This window comes from Typopeltis vanoorti, chromosome 19 (genome assembly GCF_054136105.1).
Source record: "Typopeltis vanoorti isolate ZY-2024b chromosome 19, IOZ_Tvanoo_1.0, whole genome shotgun sequence".
Lineage (NCBI taxonomy): Eukaryota > Metazoa > Arthropoda > Arachnida > Uropygi > Thelyphonidae > Typopeltis > Typopeltis vanoorti.
Genome location: NC_143567.1, coordinates 91,190,275 through 91,207,676, shown reverse-complemented (window position 1 = coordinate 91,207,676; position 17,402 = coordinate 91,190,275). Strand labels below are relative to the sequence as shown.

The window sequence follows — 17,402 nt, the reverse complement described above, 5'->3', positions numbered from 1 at the left end:
CATGTAAGAACACCACGGTCTGACACGTTAATCAACATGGCGGCAAGGTGAAAGGCACTTGTTTATAAGTCAGCAGTTCTTCAATGCCGTGAAAAAGCCATCAGAAAGTTCAATAATTTCTTCTCTCAAGTACATGTCACAGAAATAAAAAAACTACACCAGAGGTGAGTCCTTTTTACAAATAAAAATATCACAAACAAATAATTTTCAGTGGGCTGTAAGTAACAAAGCTTTCTTATATTAACATTTCTAATTCTTACAAGAAATAATGCATTTTTCCACTATACATTTTTGGAAATGTTTAACTACATGATAAATAATAATTATAATAATAATAATAATAAAAGTTATCCTTTCCTTTTTATTTAATTATTTTATCAAATATGGCTGAGCTAAAAAAATTAATGGAAGATAATCGGATATCACTAAATAGTAGATATCTTACAGAAGAATTTCCCTATTGAGTGTTTTAAGTAAGATTTATGCACACTTCAGAAAAAGCTAAGAAAAAATCATGGAAGGTAAACATGAAGAACAAGCTAAGTTCTACCCAAAAACAGAGATTGTCAGGATCAGATTTTCACTTTAAGACAGTTTAGAAATCATGGTAATATAACAAGGATCTGTATGCAAGTCTTATCGATCTGGAAGAAGCACATGACAAAGTACCAAGAGGAAAAAAATGTTCAAAATACTACAATTATATGGTGCAAATAGGATGTTATATCAATCAATACATCAGAGAACTAGTTTGAGTTGTAAGTCAGCAAATAGAACTGAAGAGGTACAGGAAGATGGTCTGATGTTAAATCCGGTGTGGTACACGAGTGCACATAATCTCCACTGCTATTCATTATCTCTATGGATCACATTATGAAAGAAAGTGGCAGTAAACCTGATATAAAAATTGGAGATGTTAACCTTAGCTCTTTACTTTATGCAAATAATATTATATGTTTAAAAAATCCAGTACAAGTAATTCATCTTGCAGACCTTCCCTAAACTAAATTGAATAACCTACTGTAATAAATCTGAAATGAAAATCGTCAATAAAAAGACAAAAATTGTGAAAACAGGCAGCAACACAGAAAACATTGACTGCATCCTGAATGGGAGATCCTACAGAACAAGTAAAACATTTCGGCTATTTATTGCAGCTACAGGCGGATTACGGACGACCCGACTTATGGCATTCCATACTTACGAACGGGCTCCCCATAAGGATAATTAATAATTAAATAATTTAATTAATAATTCAGGAACTAGTTTCTTTCACATATATAAACAAACCTGCACTTCGTCGTATTATTAAAGCAGCTCTTACTGTTATTTGGGAGTCAATTTAAGGGCTTGGTCACACTTGCAATGTTTGAGAACTGTTTTATTCCTGCTATGAAATGTTATTGTAAAAGAAAATTCCCTTTAAAATTCTGCTTGTGCTAGACAATGTTCCTGGACATCCAACATCTTTAGATGACCTTCAGCCTAATGTAAAGGTCGTATTTTTACCACCAAACACTACATCATTACTACAGTCAATGGACTAGGGAGTTATTTCTGTATTTAAGGCTTATTACTTACAGCATACATTCCAGCAAGCATTCAGGGCTATGGAAGATGATGTGATGACCTTGAGAGAGTTCTGAAAGAATTATACCATCCATGACACCATCAAAAACATTGCTGATTCTTGGGAGGAAGTGAAGCTATCAATAATTAAAAGAGTGTGTAACAAACTGTGCCCTCAATTCTGTGATGATTTTCATGGCTTCACAGGAGACTTCGCCGAACCAGAAAAGCTGTGGAAGATAGTAGCAATACACTGCAATTGGACATCAATGCAAATGATGTCATTCACTTACCAGAGTACCATTCACAAGAATTAACCAATGAAGAACTTATGGAGATAGAGAAGCAGCTGATAGAAACACAAGAACACAAAGAATCAGAAGATCCAGAGCCAAGAAAGCTTACAACAAAAGAATTAGCTGAAGCCTTCCGTCTCACTGAAGCAAAATTTGCTAAGCTTGAGGAGTAAGATCCTAACATTCAGCAGTTTTATAAAGATTTACTGTGCAATTTGTGAGAACTTCAGCTGCTGCTACAAGGCCATTTATGATGAAAAAAAAAAAAGGTTGTGCAAATAACCCTAGATACCTTTTTCAAGAAACCGACTTCAGTGCTAAGATCCCCTCCTCCAGAAACAGATTCAAATCCTGATTCTCCAGCACTAGGTCCATCCTCTCTAGCACCTTTTCCATCATCATTATCTTCCGATTAAGATTAATGTTAGCCTCCCTTCTTGCCACAGAAATGCCCCTTGATGCAATCTTTAATATTCTTGTTTGAAATGTCTCCTATTTCCTACCTAAACATTTTGTATAAGTTTGTTTTTATATTCTGCTTGTTTGATTAAAAGAAAGAGTACAACAGTTTCTGTGACTTATTATTACAGTACAGGAGTATCATTATTATTGCATATGCACTGTTCATCAGAGATCCGAGTTACATACAAATCTGAGACGTTCTCAGGAATGTATCTGGTTCATAACCTGGGGACTGCCTGTGTTTAATTTGCCATCTTCACAATTTTTAGTGAAGATGGCAAATTAAATATGGAAATAGAAAACGAAATTAGTAGAGCTGGTATGGGAAGGTACACTAACCTTCCCATATGGTAGAAAATCAACAGAATAAAGTTATATGAAATATGACAGAAATAAGTCAAAACATTAAACCAGCTGTATATATGAGGGTGGTCTGAAAAGTTCTCGGCCTAACAATGAAAAAACGAATTTATAATTTCAAATTTTTTTTTTATTCTCAACATAATCTCCCTTAAGACTAATACATTTATTCCAGCAATGCTCCAGCACCATTATCCTGTTCATGTAGTGGTTCTCAGTAAGATCTGCAAAATACTCCTCTACAACTGCAATCACCTCTTGATTTGAAAAAAAAATGCTGACCAGCGAGGAAGAGTTTTAGTTTTGGGAAGAGATAGAAGTCAGAGGAAGCCAATTCTGGGGAACAGTGTGGATGTTCCAACAATTCATAGTGCAGATCCCTTAATTTTCCCATTGCCAAAACATCTTTGTGGGCAGGTGCATTGTCCTGATAAAAGATGATTTTTTTCTTCTGCAAACTGGGTCTTTTCTCACAAATTTTTTAGTCTAGTCTGGTTAAAATATCGGAATAATATTCCCCAGTTATTGTTTTACCCTTTTCAAGATAATTAATAAACAAAATGCCTTTGGCATCCCAAAACGCCGATGCCATGACCTTTCCTGCTGATGGAACCGATTTTGTCTTCTTCGGCGCTGAACAACTGGCTTCTGTCCACTGTTTTGACTGCTGTTTGGATTCTGGTGTGTAATGGTGAATCCAAGTCTCATCCATAGTAATAAATCTATGCACAAAATCAGTTTTATTCTTGTTAAAACGCTCCAAGCACTGTTCAGAGATTTTCATGCGTTTCATGCTGTGAGCAAGCGTGGCACCAATCTTGCGCAAAGCTTTTTCATTTGCAATTCTTCATGCAAAATATATCCTACACATTCTTTTGAAATGCCTATAGTCTCAGCAATTTCACGCACTTTGACTCGCCAGTCATCCAACACCATATCGTGCACTTGATCAATGATTTCTGGTGTTATTACACTTTTTGGACATTCTTCGCATGGATCAACTTCAAGGCTGGTACGGCCATGTTTAAACTTGGCAGCCCATTTCTTAATTGTCAAAAACGAAGGAGAAGAGTGCTCAAACTTTTATGAAAACTTCGAATGAATTTCTTTTGCCATTAAACCTTCTTTTACAAAGAATTTTATAACCACACAATACTCAATTTTATCCATTTCAAGGGATACAGATAACACTTTTGCTTCAGACAGCTGTATAAAACAAACTACTTGATAGTTCTTTCTTTCAAGAAAGAACTATCAAGGGTTTACACGGTGATCAGGTTACACGGTGATCAGCATTCATATTTATAAATTTAGGGACACAAAAAGACACGTGTTGAACAGATTATTTTATTAATTACTAATAAAATAAAACTTTACGTTTCGACCCCTGTATTGAGGTCATCATTGGAAGGATACAAGTGTATAAGGAACCAAGCTACATGCTCTAGCTCTGTATACCGGTAAACTAAATCTACATAGTTAATTAATCCTTTTCCCTAGCCTGACCACTAGTGATTAAAAAAAAAATTAATAAAAATAAATAAATAAATAAATACAACTACAATAAACTGCTAAAGTCCTCATGTATTAATATTCTTCTGGATTTGTACAGTTCTGATTGTTATATGATTTCTTTCAGTTGCTGTTGAATGTTACAAACACTTCACCATGTTGTCTTCTTGTAGTGGGATTTTTCTATGGCTAGTTTAGGTTGTTATACAGGTTGTAGATGGGTCCTCAACATTCTTGAAATGGTTAGGCCATCATTTTTGTTGAGATTTGGGTTGTGCTTGAGCATTTCACATGACTCTTTAAATTTTCTCTCAAACCAGCTTTTGGTGCAGTGTAAGGACTTGGTATTTTTCCAATCAATTCTGTGGTATGTTTGGAGTGCGTGACCAGAAAGGCTGGTTTTTCCTTACTTGATAGAATGACTTGCAATTTGAAATGGATGCTTATGACAGATGTACCAACTTAGAATAGAAAAGATCTTGCTGATAGTGTTGCTATCTATGGTCAAGGCCGAGAACTTTTCAGACCATCCTCGTAGAAGATGGTGAATAAACCAGTTTTATCTTATGGATCTGAGAGCTCAGTTAGAAACAAATACTTGATTGAAGACTGGATGGAGACCACAGATATGAAAGTTGTGAAAAAAATTGCAGGGGGGGGGGGGGGGTTGAACAAATATCATCAGTAGCAGAGTCCTTTTAAAAACAAAGATATTAGGAAGGAAGACATCATTCACATTCAGGAATGTTTGAGCAGAACCAATCTCAGGTGGAAGAAGAAATGTTAGCAAAGTAAGTGTTATTTCGTCAAAATGCCATTAAAAATGACCAAGAGGAAGTCCAAGATCTCTGTGAATTGATACAATAAGTGGCTTAGAAGACCTAAATGTAAGATCTGAAAATATTATGGAATCAGCTTGAGGAAAATTGTCAACAGGAAGTTAGTAATGATGTAAACTTTCATGTATAGTACTGTCATAATATACTGTAAACTCCCTGAGGATACATATCAGTAATCTGGTGATGATATAGAAAATACAATACATGACAAAATTTAACTTTATAGTGAATACTTACCACTAGTCAGTACAAAAATATACATTTTTGTACTGACTAAAGACTCTCAATTAGCAACAATGAGGGTCTTTTTTAGGGTCTAGTTATATTTACACCAATTTTAACTGGTGTTCTAAAGATACTGTACTAATGTACAAAGAATGGTGAAAATAGAATGATCACTTGAGATCCTATCTCTCAGACAATTATTTCATTTTTGAAACATTCAATTGGGATTTCTGAAGTTCAACACAAAATTGTACATCTGCACACAAACATCTGACAATGCTACAATTCTCCATATGTGGATAGTATAGTAAAAGCAAATTGGTATCTGATGATGATGTGATTTTTTTTAAGTGTTGCAAATGTTTAGTCAACAGAAGAATGTTATTAGTTTAAATTTTACTGGAAGGAAGCAACAAAAAAAAAAAATCAATCAACTTTTTAATTGATGTATTAGTATAATCACTAATACATCAATTATTTTCAGCCTGCATGAGTCAAACATGTTACATAAAATGAGATCTTGCCATCCCCCCCTCCCCCTTCAGCTGCATTCAATGTTGCATTATGACTTATTTTTCATAATAAAATGCTTTCTTTATAGAAACATGTTATTTATCAAAACAATCATATATATATATATATATATAAATACACACACACGAAGGTGGTTCCATAAGTTTCCATCTTGACTAACTTTTAGAGGTTGGTAGAAAGAAAACAAATGTGTCATTTTCAACATAATTTCCCTTTACTTCAACACGCTTTTCACATCTTTGAATTAGCATTTCTATGCCCCTTGAAAAAATAGTCTAAACTGCATCTTTCACTTCACTGTCATCTACAAATTTTCTTCAATTTAGGTGTTCAATTTCCTAGAAGAAACAGTCCTTCACTGCAGTCTTCGCAACAATAGCCATATCGACCGGATCATGTCATAAAGCAGGCAAACAACATGACTCAGCATTCCTTGTCTCTTCTCCTTTATAGCATTGGACAGCTGTGCAGGAGTGAAGCATAATATTCTGCATTCATGGTAGTATTCCTTTCCTTGAAATCCATGAAGAAAATTCCCTAGCAATCCCAAACGATTGTTGCTATGATCTTCTTGGTGGACTGAGTGACCTTGGTTTTTCTCAGCGGTACCTCACCTGGTTTGCGCCACACCATGGATTCCCTTTTGGATCATAATAAAGGACTGGTTTCTTCTCTGGTGACAACGGATTCCAGCACTTCTCTCTGATTTCCTTGGCAAACTCTAAAAACTTGTGGGAACAGGTAACATGATGCTCCTTCTGAACTGAAGAGAGAAGTTGGGGCATCCACCTTGCACTGACCTTCATCATGTGAAGCTTCTCATGAATGATGCAAAAGACGATTGTTATAGAAAGCCCCAATCTTGCTGACATTTCTTTGAGCTTCAACTGTTCTGTCATTTAGCAGTTCCTCCTCAACAAGAGAGAGACATTTTCTACAGTCATCACTTCCACAGGCTGACTATCGTGAGGATCATCTTTGATGCTTTCTTCCTAAGTCTAACTGTTTAGCCCATTCCTTTATGGTGGAATATGAAGGAGAAGCTTCCCCATGAACGCCATCCAATCGCTGTCTGATAGCACTTGGAGAAAGCCTTTCTTTGGTGACAAACTTTATCACAGTGCGATACTCAATTTTTAACATTAGCCACTTAGCATGCTACGTGTTAGTCAGGGCTCCAACTGAATGATGCAGATAGAGAATTGAAACTGGTACGCTAACCTTCCCATAGATGGTGCTATCTGTCACGCACAGTGTTTTAAAATTGGCATGAATTTTGTATGTTAGGCCGGAAACTTTTGGAACTCACCTCATATATCTCAAATCACATTCAATGTCTATACGTGTGCATGCATGCATGCATGTGTAGATATATATATATATAAAATTACGCACCTGTGGTAATACAGCTGCTGGCTGCAAAGCACTCTAAAATACAAAAATAGTCATTTGTAATTTGTAATATAAAAAAGTTTTTGTTCAAAATTCATTAATAATTTTTTTTTATTTCTATATTCAATAATACAATTATTAGGAGTAAAATATCAATTATTATAATACAATTGCGGTGATTTTTGAATTATAGTCACATTAAGATGTCAATTTGCTGGTTCTATTAACTGAATATGCTAATTAGAAATGTTCCAGAAGTTACATGGGATGCTGCCTGTTCAAGGACCAGTTATCTGAGGTTTTGATTGCTTGAGAGTTGCTAAAAATTGCCAAATCACTGCATTATTTTACAGAAGAAAACTGCAAATGGTTCATATTAAAAGAATTCTTACACTAAATCTCATCTCACCTTAATTAAGGTAAATGGCCTCCCACTGGTGAGACCTAAATAAAAGTCGAAACCAGTTTGGGTAGTGACTTTCCCCATAATGCACAACATTATGGGAAATGTCACATGTCCAATCAAATATCTTGGCTTCATATAAAACAAATTTATACTATGAAAGAAAAGTTTATCTTATCTGCATACTACTGCCTGTCAGCTGCATATATTCTTGTGCCAAACTAACAAAAAAAAAAGTTTCACATAAGGAAAATCCTTCCAATTCCACATGGGCTAGCTCCTCTTCAAGCTCTCAAAAAAACTGCTACACAAGATTTTAAACCAGGAATAAGGACAGCCGTGAATAACAGTGATCCCTTAGTCAACATGTCATCCCGAGAGATATCTGTAGTAGAAGGTAAGTAGATGCAGCATCCTATTTTTAGAGATTGAAATGAAAGTCAGATGGCAATTACTTCTACATCTGTATTAAGTTGGAGTTTTTAGAAAGGAATTTCTAGAAATTCCTTTCTAGAGGAGGATGACAAAGGATGGTGATTTCTCCATGGGCAGGTCCATCTCCCATATTATCCTGTCCTGTTCTTAAAAATTATGGCTATATTTCATAATGCTAGACTGCTACTGGACTTCAAGTATGTGCCTACAGGCAAAAAAGCAGATTGTCCATTTCTTCTTCATCAGGAAAAAATATCCAAGATATCATCATATTGGACTCCCTCTAGGGAAGTAGGTATATTAATTGTTTTATCTTCCTGCATATTGTGTGTGGGGGGGGGGGGGGGGATTTGGCACTACAGAGAATGAAAAACATGCTGTTTAATGCATGTTCCATTATTTTTTTTAAGTGGATAAGTGGATTTTCATCAGGGGACCATTTTTGGCATTCTCTCAGGAGTGAGAATGGTTCACAGATAATTCACCACGGGAAAATTCATCGCAGAAAAATTCACTGAAAATATTATTCGCTAGAAAATTGAAATGATATTGCATTGATACCAATATATAAAGTAAATGCAGCGCAAGATAAATTTCACAAAATATAGTTTTTTTTTATGTATTTATGTATTATTTGTTTAGATTTTAATTAGATTTTCATAATATTTTTATTCTTATACAACGAAAGTAATATATTTATTGATCAGTAAGTTTCCTAATTTCAGTTTCGTTGTAATTTTTATTCATTTTAACCTGGCTCGGAAATCCTGCTCAAATTCCATGACCAAACATAGAAACCACTCAAAACCACTTCAGGCTGTGGTCTCACATCAGATGACAAAATTCATCTCTTACCTAAAAACAATTCGCTGATTGGCAGGAGAGGATACACTATCTAGTTGGTTGTTAATGACATGATAATTCTGATTATGGTTTATTTTTGAATATTTCACAAGAGAAGTAATTAATTACTTATTTCACTTTGGGAGCATGCATCTATCTATCTATCTATATATATATATATATATATTTTTTTTTTTTTTTTTTTTTTCCCCAGTAAAGTAGACTAAATATAAAATTTTAAATTTCTTAGTGTTATTATTATTATTATGTGACACCTCCAGGCAGTCCAAAGACTCATCAAGGGATAAAATACTAGTATTGGAGGAAAAGGTAAAGACTAGTATTGCACCTGCAGTTGGCAATTTAGCATATGCTGATTTACATAATGATGATAGGATTTACATAATTTTATTATTTTCTTTAATGTGATTACTCAAAAGTGAACCTATGATCTTAAACTAGCTCTGTAAATCATAGCAGCATACAACGTCTTTCATATGCAGGAAAAGTGGAGTCATTTTCAAAATACATGTGTATTCAATAAAACATCACATTCTGAATAACTATTAAGGATAACTATTATCCCTAAATATTCCCTATCTCAGTTCTGTAACAATTAATACATCTACAGAGCTTGTAGTAAGAAAGAATATTAATAATTTTATATGGAATAAAAATTTTCAGAAAGCTAAATATAATCGAAATATTAAATAATATATAAAATATTTCTTACAAAGGGGGGGCTATGCCCGCCTGATGCCTACAGCACCCAACGCCCCCGTGTTCCGGACTGGTAGGCCAGTTCTCCTTGAATTCTGATGACTCGAATTTTGACCCCCCTTTGAAGACTCAGATCTATGTTCCCAAATGAGGATCTATATTCCCAACTCTCCAAAACTGCACACCCATAACCAAAACCTTGGTTCTCCAAACAAGTGTGCTAAAGCAATACAAGATAAAATTCTCAAGCATATAAAATATCTTGCACAGTAAGCCCAGGTTTGCACCAGCATATATTATAGCCAGAAACATCTGTAAAACAAAAACATTAATAAATCAAAATCAAACTTTGAAAGGAACAAATGCAGAAAACTTGTGTCTTCTACTCAAATGGCCGTCAAGTCTTCAGATCCCTTGCTAAGACTATTAGGCTCAACTTCAGCCTTTCTATGCTTCTGCCTCTTTCATAACCAGATAGTACATGGAAACAATCCAAAGATAAGATTGACTTCAACATAAATCTTCTCCTCCTACTCTTTTATAGACAACCAAGAAGAATCACTTCCCACTATTCCATTAATAGCCTACTGTACGATTTTGATCTTTTGTCAGAAAGGCATCAGAAAAATCTACATTAGTCTGAATACTAACATTTCTGGGTCAGATGGTGCACTCAAGAGAATTAACATCCATCCTGTAAGGCCTTTTGTGATGGAAATACGCTTGTGGCATCTATCCAACAGCATAAAAACATGCTTACATTCTCATTTTAAAGAGGAAGATAAAAGTCAACATTAAATTATGGTCACATTGCTCTCATTTCAATCATCTCACAAACTGGAGAAGGTAATCAACAGTCAACTACTAAGTGGAGGACCACCAATTAATTAGTGATCACTAGTAAAGGATCCACAATTCTCAATAGCAGAGCTCCTAGCTAATCTTGGAAACATTTAGACATGAGCCATGGAAAGATGTGAAGAAGATCATGTGATCATTTGATTTCAAGGCATTTGATCTAATTTTGGACAGAGGACTTCTTACTAACTGCCTTCAGCGATTTGCGATTTGTGATTTGGTCATCAGTTTCCTCTCTCACTGATCAACAGTCATAATGGATGCTTTCCCCTCATCAGATTGTTATTGTTGATTCTGCACTAAGAATTTCAAAAGGCTTAATATCTTCATTAGCAATTTAAGTTAGAAGATGATGCTGTTTTTTTAATATATTTTGAATATTCATATACACAATTATGATATTCTGACATTAACTCAACTACTTAATATCTTGTATACTGCTGTAACCTTTGCTATGTGCGGTATGACCTTTCCTGTCCTTGAACAATTAAACCATGCACCAATCAATCAACCCATTATTTAAACTACAATTATTTTCATGATTTGAATTATTGTCATGTTTCCTATTTGTATAATAGTTTCACTTAAGACAGCTTAAGTTTATGCTTAGGTGTATAACTAGATCATATTTTACAATTATTATTATGACTTTGCTGTATTGAACTTTCTAAAGAATTAAGAGTGAGATCTTGTTTTATTGTTAAATTTTATATTCTTATTATTTAGTTTAATATTCTATTTAGATCATCTTCTAAGCATATTAAACTATCATCCCTCAATAGGTATAATCTTAAACTATCAGAAAATACATTTAATATTTTAGCTGGATTGTTTATGATGTTGTATTCTATATTTATATTTTTATATATTCCATTTATATTCTTTATTATGTAAGCTATATTTAATAGCTTACATAATATCTTGATGAATAGTTTACATAATATCATAATATCTTAATAATATCTTGATGACCAGCTAGATCAGAATCATGAAAAGTATTGAGAATCCATGGTTTCATTATAACTGGAATTTTTATATTACCCTCATCCCTTTGACTTGAAAGAAGCAAACCATCCTCAACTAAATAGAGCATTTGAAGGAATGCTCTATTTAGTTGAAGGAAAGAAAATTCCTTAGGAATAGATTCACCTCTTTTAACTTTTTCATATACATCATTCAAAATGGAATCTTCTTTCTGAGCTTGAATTATAACAGATTTCAGTTCAATTATCTTAGTAGATGATATAGCACGTATAATAATAGCTTGAATAGGAATTATTCCTGCCTTACTAATTTATAACCTAAATCTTCAATCTCCTTTAAAAAGAAGTGATACTTGAAAACTTCAATGAATAAATTAACTTCATCTATCAAGATGAAGAAAGAACTTTCAATAAGATATTTCTATGAGATGTTTGGTCCTTTAAGTATATATGCAAATCATCTTGAAAACAAATAACTCCCTTACTTAATATAGGATAAAATAGAATTCATTAATGACTGAAAAGACATGGCTGAGTTTCTAGCTCCTTGAGGAAGATGGAATAATTCGTACTTCTGCCATCTTGTGGCAAGAATTTTCCATCCCTCTTCTTTAAAAGGTATCTGGAAATAGCCAGAGCTCAGATCTAGTTTAGTGAAGTATCCTGCTCCTTTGAAACCAATTATAAATTAGAGATGCCAAAAAATTATATTCATGGTTTCATCCTTTATCCAAGTATAAGCAAACAAAGTTTACACGTGAAGTAACTTCATTACAAGAAAAAAACCTTTCAACATCTAGTAATAAGGTGTTGAAAAAACTTTCAACACCTTATTACTAAAATCCAGAGTATTTTAGTAATAAGGTGTGACACCTTTTGGCTACTTGTATATGGAAATATGACTTCTGCATTACTTAAACTTTGTATGCAAAGTTGAAGTAATGCAGGTATCACTTCTGGGTCTGGCTCCCACTGATGAGACCTCAATAAAGGTTGAAACCAGTCTGGATAGGTGACCCTTCCCATAATACACAGCCTTATATATGTCCATAAGGATATGTGCATTGCCTTATGGGATATTAAGGCAAGTGATGTGAAGTCATTAGCCTATATATACAAATAGCCCAGTAGTGAAGTTACTTCATGCTCAAGGATGAAACCAAGAATGTAATTTCTTGGCATCTTTAATTTATAGTATAACCAAGTGAAAAACCTCACAACATCTAAACCAATTAATAATTCTAATTTTACATAAAGGAAAATCAATAGGTTTTTGTGTCTTTACTGATTTCTCTCTGATACAAAACAAATATCAGACTTTCATTAGGTTTTCTTATCTGAATAAAGGACTATTCCATTTTGAGTTGGACTTTTCTAAAATTCTTTCATTTTCATACTCTTCTAACAACTATCGAAAAACACTATATATTTCACTCCAGTTTCATGCTGTTTGACGATCAGTGTCTGATTAGTCAGTTGCACAGAATGCTCAGCTGCATTAATACAAGATGCACTATATCTTCAGTGAAAACATTAAAAAATAATTTGAAAGCAGACACAAAAAATATCTTAGCATCTTTTCATTGGTTGTTGCTAATTTTATTGCATTTTCTACTAGTCATCTTTTTATTCTTTCCAAATTTTCTTTCTCATCCATGTTTACTGCTTCAACTTTTAAGCATTTGATCTTGTTTAGCATTAGAAACTTCAGAGCATACATCTAAATCTCTGCACCTTGTGAACAAAATTTTTATTAAGACTATATTCCAGTCCACAAAAGAGAAATAGTACCATCCAAGAAATTACAGGAAAACTAATATCTCCTAAGGAAATCAAGACTAAGAATAACCTATATTTTAGGATTAGAAGTCTAAGTTCAAAATTTCTAAAATAAGGTTATTAGAGTCAAAGTTTCCAAGAAATAAGAGAGATATGTGCTCCTGTATCTAATAAAATTTCACAATGAATATTTTCAATCAAGCCTTGTAATACTGTTAAAGGTTTATCATCACTGACATCAAGCACTGTAACAATATCAGTTTGTTCATTTGAATTATAAACTGACTTTGCATTACTTTGAGGCAAAATATCTGTAGGCAAGTTTGTTTTCATACAAGATTATAAATAATCCAGCTAAAATATTAAATGTACATTCTGAAAGGTTAAGATTATACCTATTGAGGAATGATAGTTTAATATGCTTAGGAGATGATCTAAATAGAATATTAACCTAAATAATAAGAAAGTAAAATCTAACAATAAAACAAGATATCAATCTTAATTCTTCAGAAAGTTCAATATAGCAAGGCCATAATAATAATTGTAAAATATGATATAGTTATGCACTTGAGTCTAAACCTAAGATCTCTGAAGAAAAACTAGATAACTCAAGTAAGCAACACAATAACAATTCAAGTCATGAATAGAATTATACTTTAGATAAGTTAATGTCAGAGTATCATAAATGTGTATATGGAGATTCAAATGGTATAAAAGAACCTGCATCATCTTCTAATTTTGATACCTCTGATCAAGTTGACAGTCTTCTGAAACTGTTAGTGAAAACTTCAAGCTAGCAAATGATAAATTCACACAGTACAGTTAAATAAACCACTAGGTTATAAAAGTGATATGAATAATTTTGTTCATATTTGTGATACAGATCTGGATTTATCATATGCTTCTCAATAAAATGATAACTCACAAATTAGTTGATAAATCCAGTGAAAATAAGCAAAAACAATATAATTTGTGGCCTAGTAATCAAATTTGGAAGAAATGTGATTTTTGTTAATATTAAAAGGAGATAACATGTATGTGTTTTGATTCAAGTTTTTTATTCTGAAAAAAATAAAAATTTCAAAGAAATACTAAGCCACTGTAAAAATCTCACATAAATGTACTTATTGTGTTTGGTTTTTTTACAATATTATGTATACTGATGAAATTTTCATTAATGAGAAATACGTTTTTGTTATTATAAGTCTTAACAAAATGTGTGTTTGCATTTATTAATGCAGTTGTATATGCTTAGTACTATTGGAGCCATATGTGGTTAAGCAGCAGTTATAAATAGTTAACTCACTTACTGTATGTTGTAATCCTTAGGGAATAACATAGAAATGCTCTGTGTATAATACTGTATGCTTGTTTTATAGTAATGTTCATATGTCACACTATTACTATATAATGTGTGAGCAATGTAGTAACAGCAGCCATTTTGTCACTTGAGTTTAGCTTTGAATCTCAGTAATGGGCATGCACATTAGTTGTTGTTTTTTAGAATAGCTGTCACTGGGAACACCAGCCAGCAGAGAGTAGGCAAGCAGGGAAGGAGAGCTGCAAAGGTCTCAAACTACCAAATTACATTCTCTAATCTCAAAAAAGTTTTCATATGCATCTTTAACTACTCTCTGAGGAGGAACTGTGAATTTAATAACTGAAGGTTATTAAATTATGTATCAAGTTAAATTATGTATGCAGTATAATGTATCAAGCCTTCATATATGAGAGGCAAGTGATATATGTTCCAACAAGTAATATGAAATTTGCAATAAAGTTCTTTTCATTGGAAATGCATTTGAACTGCTCAATTAAATGTGTTACTATTGTTTGGGTGATTATTCTTCATGCCTACTTCAGCAAAAATGAAAGAAAGATGCATTAAAGAAACTAGAAGACATTATTCAAGTATATTGACCAATAAGTATTCTAAGGAATTTGAAAGATAAAGCAGAGTGAATGAATTATTAAAAATCAATAAAATAAATGCTGAAAAGAAAGTTCTCATATGGGTAAAACTACAGAACTTTTAGCTGAATGCTATGTTCAGTTTGTTATGTATAGTATTTAATGGTCTCAGAATTGTATTTAATTGTGAATCAGAGAGTGAAAGAAAGAATATTATTGAGCATATATTATGTAATTCTTAGAATGGGCATTTAATTATTCTTTGTATGTATTAAGAAGTTAGAAATTATTCATTCTTTAGAATACAGAAATTGTTGATCCTTGAAGTCAATGCATCATCACATATATGAATCTGAAACATTCTAACCAACTAAAATAAAATTATATATAAATATATTGTTATATCATACTCCATGACTAATTTTAATATATGGTTGGATATAAGTGAGGAATAACATAGTTGTAGCAACTAAGCTTCAAATATAACATAGACATTAGGTCAGAAGCCCCAGTGAGTTCACCACATTCTATCAAGTCTATGTGGATATCTCCTCCTAGTTAACTAGCTTTGATCTTTAATTGACTTTAGTCTTACACATTAAATAGTTACAAGTAATGAGCAAATAACTGAAGATGGATTTCTGTGTATTTTGTCTATAATGTGTTGAAATGAAATGTTTGGAAAGTCAGTTTGTCTACAGGTGGCAAAAGTGAGTGAGATAGAGAGATAGAGAGAGAGAAAGAATGCAAAATAATTTCCAGCTGGGAAAACAACAAACTTAGTCAAAATGTCTAGAAAAATATTCCTTCTGTTATCAATATAAGCAAACACAGACAGATTAACTGGTAATCAAGAAATGAGGGCCAGTTAATTATAAAAGTCTTTATAATTAAAAATTCACAATTAGCTTTGTTTTAAGAGCATAAAACAGTGTTGTGGCTTTATAATACTCTGTAATCAAAAAGAAAAATATAAATAAAGTAAATGTGTAACATGAACTCTGAATGCTGAAGATATTAATTAAAGAGCCTCTGACAAAACTTTAAGTCTCAGCTCTGGTAGAGTTCCAAGGGAGTGGAAAGAGGGCCAAATAATGCATAAGGGAGGTTGCAGTAGCAAATTATAGACCAATCTGTATCTCAGGTGTGGTGGGAAAAGTACTGGTCAAAAAGAGAACAGAATGGGTGAGTAAAAATATGATACTTGATTAGGGGCAACATGGCTTTGTGAAGGGTCAGTCATGCCTTATTAATTTATTATCTTTTTATAATAGAGTAACAGCAAAATTGGATAAAGGAAATGGCTATACAGTGATTCTGCTGAATTATGCAAAGGCATTTGACAGAATACCAAGCGGAATTCTATTATGCAAATTAGAAAAAAATGGGGATGGATATGACACTGGTTAAGTGGATGGGGGGGGGGGGCTGCTGGACATAAAAAAAAAGTTGTATACGGAGGGGCAGAATCGAGACAAAAACAGGTGACTAGTAGTATGCCACAAGGTTCAGTGCTGGGACTAGTGCTGTTTAATTTGTACATAAATGATATAAGAAATAATTTGAAAAGGAAATATTCAGTTGTTTGCTGATGATGCAAAATTATGTAAAGTAGTAGTTAATCAAGGCAATGTGGAGAGCTTGAAAGATGATTTAAATACGCTGTCAGTTCAATGTGGAGAAATGTAAAGTTATGCATTTTGGGATAACAGATACTCCACGAAATAGAGGAAGCTAGAGAATTAGGGGTGGTAGTAGACAGTCAAAGTTTAGAGGACATATTGCTAAGGTTGCTAAGATAGACCCATAAGATTACTTGGCTGTTGAAGAACACACTAACAAGTAGAGATAAGGAAGCTGTTATTCCTCTTTATAAGGCCCTGATACATCTACATCTGGATTACTGTGCTCAAGTCTGGTCTCCTGGGTTTCTTGGGGATGTGAAGATTCAGAGGCGAGTGACCAAGATGGTGAATGGCCTGTGGAATGTTCCCTGTGAAGAGATTGAGAGTGTGTGGATTGCAAAAGTTGATTGCTGGAGAAAAAGAGGGGATATGATAGGAACATTTAAATTGTTTAAAGGATTTTATAGGATTGATGCAGGGGAAGTGTTTCAGCACTTGGTCCGAGGGAACAGAACAAGGGATCATCCCTAGTTGAATAAAGATGTGGATAGTAAGGGTGAGAGGACTAGATTTTTGCTTGGAGAGTTGCGAATGAGTGGAATGGGTTGGCAGAGTCAGTTGTGAGTGCTTTGTCTGTTAATGGATTCAAGGAGAGA

General features: G+C 33.4%; 1 protein-coding gene across 4 annotated transcripts in view; it reads right to left on the bottom strand.

The window, feature by feature from the left end:
* LOC150096338 (cell division cycle and apoptosis regulator protein 1-like) overlaps positions 1–17,402 on the bottom strand; it is a 557,664-nt gene that overhangs the window by 473,871 nt on the left and 66,391 nt on the right. For all 4 annotated transcript variants that reach the window (XM_090408838.1, XM_090408841.1, XM_090408840.1 and 1 more), the window contains exon 4: positions 7,193–7,225. In XM_090408838.1, the coding sequence (XP_090264964.1) occupies positions 7,193–7,225 (33 nt within the window). The remainder of the gene's footprint in view (positions 1–7,192; positions 7,226–17,402) is intronic.